General features: G+C 35.1%; 1 protein-coding gene across 1 annotated transcript; it reads right to left on the bottom strand.

Moving 5' to 3' along the window:
* Positions 1 to 697: 697 nt before the first annotated feature.
* Positions 698 to 6,476, bottom strand: LOC123537179 (melanocyte-stimulating hormone receptor-like). Its single transcript, XM_053528628.1, has 2 exons — positions 6,304 to 6,476; positions 698 to 4,967 (listed from the first exon to the last, which is right to left on the bottom strand). Exon 2 carries the CDS (start codon positions 4,950 to 4,952, stop codon positions 3,858 to 3,860), a length of 1,095 nt encoding a protein of 364 aa, XP_053384603.1. The 5' UTR covers positions 4,953 to 4,967; positions 6,304 to 6,476; the 3' UTR covers positions 698 to 3,857.
* Between the last annotated feature and the right edge of the window lie 845 nt (positions 6,477 to 7,321).

Genomic DNA, 7,321 nt, shown 5'->3' with positions numbered 1-7,321 from the left:
GATATCATGCAGACGACTGCTTGTAAGACATTTATTACATGTATATCTATTGCAAATACTGCAGTAATATACAATAATATGTACTGTAAATTGTGGTGTAGTGCATGAATACTTTGGAAGATCTAGTCAGATGTTAATAGCTTTAGATCAAACGATGCTTTACATATTTTTTATATTTTTTTTAAGTGTTGTACGATGAATTTTAGGCATTTATAAAAAGTCCCTGCATAACATAAATTTTTGGACATTTTCTGAGTTATAAACACATCATAAAATGCCTGAATGTCGACCGATTCACCCCCCGTCTGTTGTGCTGGTTAAGGAATTGCAGAAAGTTGTAATAAATCACAACAAAAGAAACCTTATTTCATACTGTTCATAAGAAATACCATATAACATGCTCAGCCGCCAATGTGCGCACTTTATTGTGATCTTGCCGATTGAAATTGAGCTCATTAGTTTGCAAATAGAGAGGAATATGCTACTGCTGTCATTCGTGAAAAACGGTTTTAAGATATGACATTCTGTAAACGAGAGAATCTTATATACAAATAAAATTTTAATTCCATGAAAAAGCTGTATCATATCAAAGACAATCAATCATCATAGTTTAAAGCAGGGAATGTATACTTATATATCTATGTCAGGCCCGGATCCAGTGCCGGACCGAGGGGGCTCGTGAAACCCCACTCTGCCACTCCACTCTCCCCAAAGTTGGCTGCAAGGTGGCCTTTACTTATCAAATATGCACCCAACTATTTTGGCAAAGTAATAATGATTTGAAAAGAGTTAGATCCAGAAACGCACCAGAGGCCACCATTTGATACCTATATTTCATAATTTTCCAGTGGAAGCGCCCATACATCCCCTTCCATCAAGAGTTGAGTAACCTTGCTTCAAAATCTAGATCTTAAATGCACCAGAGGTCAGAATTTTATACCTGTATTTCAAAGTATCCATGGTGAGAGCCCCTCACCCCTCCAAAGTGAAGGGAATACCAAGTAAATGCCCCTAAGTCCACTATTTCATACATGCATTTCAAAAATGTCAAGGAGAGACACCTCTGAATCCCTTACATGGTCAGAAGCCCCATCTCTGTCCTACCCGCTATCGCGCCTGGCTGTTAACGTCTATTCTAAACTGGTACCCACCCAGTCATTTTTTTCTGGATCCGGGCCTTTATGTTAAAGCTATTTAACATTTCTATGGCATGAGCTACTGATGTCGTTAGCTCGTGATGGTATACAATGAAAATATCACTTGGCATACATTACAAGAATCAAACAAACAAAAAAACTCCCTTCGTTTAAACATGTAAGATATAAGACAAAGTAGGTCGCCTGGTACAAAGAAACAAATACATTATTACAACAATAACTCTCGGCCGACTCACAACAATAATGATTAACAGACATATAAAACATTAATAAAAATAACAATAAAAGAGCTTCAAACTAATTACTTCAATGTAACAATAATAATTTCAAAACTTCATTTTTATATGCTTGTCAAAGAAAATTTATTTCCATATGACACCAAAGTGAAAATTCTGCAATGGATGGTCGTTCTATTAGGATTGTTCGTAATACTGGAATTTAGAGCAAAAGTGATCGTAACTGTTAGATGCATATCATATCAATACATGAAAACAATAACAAAACAAACAAATAAATAAATAAAAAAAATAAATAAATAAATAAGTAGAAAAAAAATAAGATAAAAGTAACTATCCTTCATAATTTAGCTAAAACTATGTACATATGAGTCATTCATCGTTCTTAGGAATACCGCATGGAAGATTCATGATCTCCTTGTATCTTGCAATATTATTTTTCTTTTATTGTAAGAAAAGTCCTTTGAAAACATTGACATACACAAATGCACCCGTATTCATATGAAATGACAGCTTTGACTTTGTCTTGTCTTTAGGCTGAAGATTTCTTCTAGACTCCACCTGTCTTACTGGCAAGCCGAATTGATTGAACTATCAAAAAAAAAATGTATAAATTAAGACAGAGTTTTGTAACCAGTCAAATCACAGAATTACGTCTCGTCTAGGTATGAAACTCACAGCCCCGCGTTCCGTAGATCTCCGCTCTCCCTACTGAGCTAAGCAGGCGGGCATGAAACATATATGTGTTTTGTTTATATCATTACTTAATTCTTTAAGATTACACATGCTTATTCACAGCCCTTTCAGATACTAAATACTTGCACACCATAGTGTAATAAACAGTATACGTTAACAAGATAAAAAAGATAAAAAAATAAAATAGAAATATAAATAAATTGGACAAATGAACAAAATAAGTAACAAAACTATTTTCAACAAGAATAAAAGTGCACAACGAAAAAATTAAATCATACAAGATCAAAATATATGGTGTAACACTGACTATGTCCATGAAACATCTAAATGTATATTCTAGCATCAACTGATGTTCTTGAGAGAACGTGTGTTAACAGAGAGATTATCGCGCTCGAGTATTGTTAAAACACCTTTTTATAATATTGATAGTATGTTTTAGGGATCATCTTTTTTGTTCAACTGCGAGATAAACTGATTTTCACCAAAACTCTGCATTACTTGACTATGGAAATAGGCAACCCAATTTTTCTGGTACGCAAAAAAAGTCTCTGGAGGGCTTTCAGCAAAACATCACGGCGAAAATGCTGTTCTTGTAGCGCATCAGTATCTGATAGCGGCAGTCGAAAGGATATTTCATTTCAAGAAAGATATAAAACTTTGATCTTAAAAGCTAAATTGTGTGTTGTCAGTACACTCAAATTAAAGTCACCGAGAAAGGCGAGAAACATCAATGCCACGCGGTAAAATTACGCTTTAAATAATGTTGTCTACAAAAAAGAGTAATTAAGAAATAATAAGTTCCCAAGTGTGGTTTATCGTAGAATAACCCGTGTGTTTGAGTTCTTATGCGTAAGAATATATCACGAAGGCCGTATGCCGTATGCCATGAGTCGACATGGTACCCGTTAAGAGTTCTATCGGGGAACCATGGTAGAGCTCTGGTATACGAGAATGATAAACACGTATACAACTTTCAAAAGAAATGTGGTGCATTCGTTTAGCTTTCAATTTGAAATGTATAGTGTGCATTTAAATCTTTCTTAAAAGGTGTTTGTGCATGATAATTACGAACAAGCAGTGTCTTTAAAGAAGATACACAGTTGCATTAGTTAGTGCACACTTTAAGCTACGAAACGTGCATTCACTCCGCGCTTTTACATACGATCGGGTAATTATAAACCAAACCAAACCAAACTGTAGTTTTATAAGTAAAATTTTCATGTTTTTTTCTGTAGAACATATTTTCCAGAAAACAAATTTTACGCCATACTTATATTAATCTAATATTAAGGCTAAAAATGGAGGGACCAAAATGTGGGGGACAAATAAAACAATGTGAAATCTTCCAGGGATACGAAATGACAAAAATGGGGACGAGTTCACTGTAAATCGTCTGCGGGAGATTACTCCATATCAGAATGGCAGAACCGTTTCATTACCGAGGGGATTCAGTTTATGACGCATGCTTTTCCTGAGGAGTCTTGCAATAGATTATACTGTCTTAAGAATAAAGCTCAGAGCACCTGCACACCTCTTAAGAAAATATGATTTATGCCATTCGAAAACCTGTGGAATTTTCCACCAACCAATCAAAATGTACAGTTTTATAAAGCTGTCAAATGACCTTCACCTCAGGCATTTACAAAATGTTAAAGATGAAATCAATATCGTTCTACGGCCGGAGGGAAAAAAACGGCAACCGTTTCATGCATGATATAAAACGTGTATTTTGTCATGTCGAGTCTCAAATCTAGGATTTTTTTATCGATCAGTTCTGTGTTTTTGTTTTTCTCAGGCACGACAGAAAGTAATCTTTAGTTTCACTCCGAAATTTTGAGCCACTCAGAAAATAAATGAAGAAGTTCGAAACATTGTTGCAATAACCGATAAGTATCATTATATTGTTGGCATTAAAATGGTTGCTGTATTCAATAAAAGACCATCTGACGTAGATTACATTTCTAAGCACGAAAATGTAGGTATTGTAACACAAGTCAGGCGTCACGCACAGGAAATAAACGATGTTTACAATAAGTAAGGTTTTGGTGACGGATTTTATTCGTTTTTTGTTTGATTTGTCCTTTCCAACGACATTTTTTGTTAGTGCCTTAATTATATAAATCATACAAACCAAATTTACGATCCACGCACCAATAAGGAGTGTTTTGCCGATAAAAAAGTTTACCCTATACGCTATTCTTTTGTTTGTTTGATCAATTAGACATTGTGGCGTATCCCTAAAAATAACGTAGGTGTACACATACGTAGTTAAGCCCGTTGTTGAGATGGCAATAAACCATACAGCGGTGACGATCAGTCGCGCGGCTTTTACGGTAAATATCAGTTTGACTTTATGCGGAATTTTAACACTCACGGCTCTCTCGATAGAAATAACGGCCAACATCATGCTTGACGCCCTTGATCCTGCCCTAGGCAAGAAGAGCCGGAAGAGGCAGTCGACCTCATGGTATGCCTTTACTATATAACCGTTCGAAATCAAAAACCCTTCTAACAAATATATACTAATGAACATGTCGGAAAACGCAAGGGAACATATAAAAATTGACGTTGAAAAAATTCTGCTAGTTTTCTGCGTGAGAACAATTATGATAAGAACATTGCCAAGAATACACACAATAGCTAGAACAAGGGTCAGCTTTGTCCATAGAAATAATTCCAATTTGAAACGAAATTGATTGTACCACGCCTCGTAGTCGAAGAAATAGAAGTACTTGTAATCCCAAGGGTATCCTGGATCGGTGGTTACATTATCAAGAGAAAAACTTCGATCCTCTGTGTAATTTCCAATGAGTTCCACAAAATCAGCAGCGCCTTCCAGTGTTGTGTTATCCGAACGAAACATTTCTGAAATACAGTCCTGTTTGGACAGATAAAGGGAAGAAGTTAACAAGGCACAATAAATTTTACAAAGATGATCATAGTGTTGTATGTCCATTCAGCCGGAATATATTCAATCAGGTTCAGATATAACTATGGTTTATATCTCTGGTTGTTTTCTATAAGTCTACTGTGTAAGTGCAATCTAAAGAATTTACTTGTCTGACAAAATTTTACTTGTTCTGAAAGTAGTTCTAGAATATTGTAAGATGTCCTCAATTAACACCTCATAAAATGTTAAAGTTAATTGTTGGGAATACATCTTACAACTGTCTTAATTTTATTGTTTCGAGATAGTTATGCACGACTGATAAACCGAGAGTGATTGCGTAATGTTATTTTTCCGGAAAACTTAGAATAAAGTCTGGATTCTGCGTACTGAAATGAAAATGATTTTATGAATTTTTGACAACCCGTGCGTAAATTATGACAATCTTTATAAGATTAAAATGATATCTAAACATCTGACCTGTTAAATATTTCAAAATAGATAACTTTAACCATAGTCAAATACTTCAAAAATGCAGATAAACCTCTATATTTTATTTACCGCATTAGAGACAATATTTCTATTTACGACTGTGAGAAATTTCATCAAAATCAACATTGTGGAAAAACTTCTGTTCGCAAAAATGTTATGAAAGTTGTGTTTTTCGCATAGACTCCCATTCTGAAAAACTGCGTGAGGTACAGTATTTTCAAATCAGTCTACTTGTAAAAAAATCAAGCACACGACCATTTTCTTTTTATTTGCTGGATTTTCTAATTATATGAAAATAAGGGATAATCAAATTCTACATTGTAGAAAAAATCGATCCGAACGTGCAGAACTACCTTAATAGTTTAAATCAAACACATTAAAAATTATTCTGTATACTTTCATATACAAATGCGCTAGTTTGCATATATGACAATGTTTGCATATGTAATAATAATGTTTACATATGTAATATATAGTTACAATTTCAACCCTTATTATTCTATATACGATTGAGTCTGCCTTTGCGACCAGTGCAGATCATGATCAACTTGCACATCCGTGCAGTCTGATCAAGATCTCCTCTGTTCGCTGTTCAGTCGGTATCTTATAGGTGAGTACCCCTTTTAACTGCTAATAGTACTATCCAAATTGAAAGATGGACAAGTTCATTACAGAAATTTAGCAGGGTTAAAACATGATAAACCATTTAACTTCATACCTTTTTTACGCATGCGCAAAAGTATGGTAAATGTTACAAAATGTTAGTTCTGTGTGAATTTATATGTTGCATTAAACCCGTACAAAGTATGTTTTCTAATAAATCAGGCAAACTCACCAAGGCTCAAACTAGCAAATCTTATCTCCGTTAGGCACTAGAGTGAAAAAAATATTCGTAGCAATCTGCACTATTTCTAGGAGCAAACTTTGCAGCAGATTTTGCTCTTGTAGATTGGGGTCAGTTACGTCTTCAGTTCTTATTGTACACACTTCAAAGATATCTATGTTCAACTGATGTTCACTGAAAGAAAGAAAAGATGGTATTTATTGACTTTGATATCGTTTTACTTATTTATATGTATTATTTCCCCCTAGTTACTTTATTGGTGATACATCATGTTAATAGGTTATTTATTTTCTATGATGTTCCAGAACGTTCTACCACAATACAGATAAACAGGATGTTACAATAAATTTTAAAGCCTGGATTGTTCATTGGCTTTCCAGAATATTTTTATTCTTGGTGATAGATGGTGTGGTTTGTGCATTACGATGCCATGAAACAACGGATTACTGTACAAATAGTCTGATGCGAGGAAGGAGGGCAATTCGAAAATATGTAGATTACATCACAGGTTAGGTACCGTTTGTTTGTTTGTTTGTTTGTTTTTTAGTTTAACGCCATTTTTCAACAGTATTTCAGTTATGTAACGACGGGCAGTTAACCTAACTAGTGTTCCTGGATTCTGCACCAGTACAAACCTGTTCTCTGCAAGTAACTGCCAACTTCCCCACATGAATCAGAGGTGGAGGACTAATGATTTCAGACACAATGTCGTTTATCAAATAGTGACGGAGAACATACGCCCCGTCCGAGGATTGAACTCGCGATACCGTTTGAGCCAACCTATTATGTGCAGTGGTGGATATAAAGCCCTGCGTACAGAGTTGTCTATAACTGTCGGAAAGTGAAGTTGAGGATATACAGCCCTGTGTAAAGAGTTGTCTATAACTGAAAGAGATTGCAGTTGAGGATATACAGCCATGTATAAATAGGTGTCTACAACTGTCGGAGAGTGCAGTAGTGGATATACAGCCCTGTATAAAGAGTTGTATTTAACTGTCGGAGAGTGCAG

The sequence above is a fragment of the Mercenaria mercenaria genome, chromosome 17 (assembly GCF_021730395.1).
Source record: "Mercenaria mercenaria strain notata chromosome 17, MADL_Memer_1, whole genome shotgun sequence".
NCBI lineage: Eukaryota > Metazoa > Mollusca > Bivalvia > Venerida > Veneridae > Mercenaria > Mercenaria mercenaria.
This window is presented reverse-complemented; position numbering and strand designations above follow the sequence as displayed.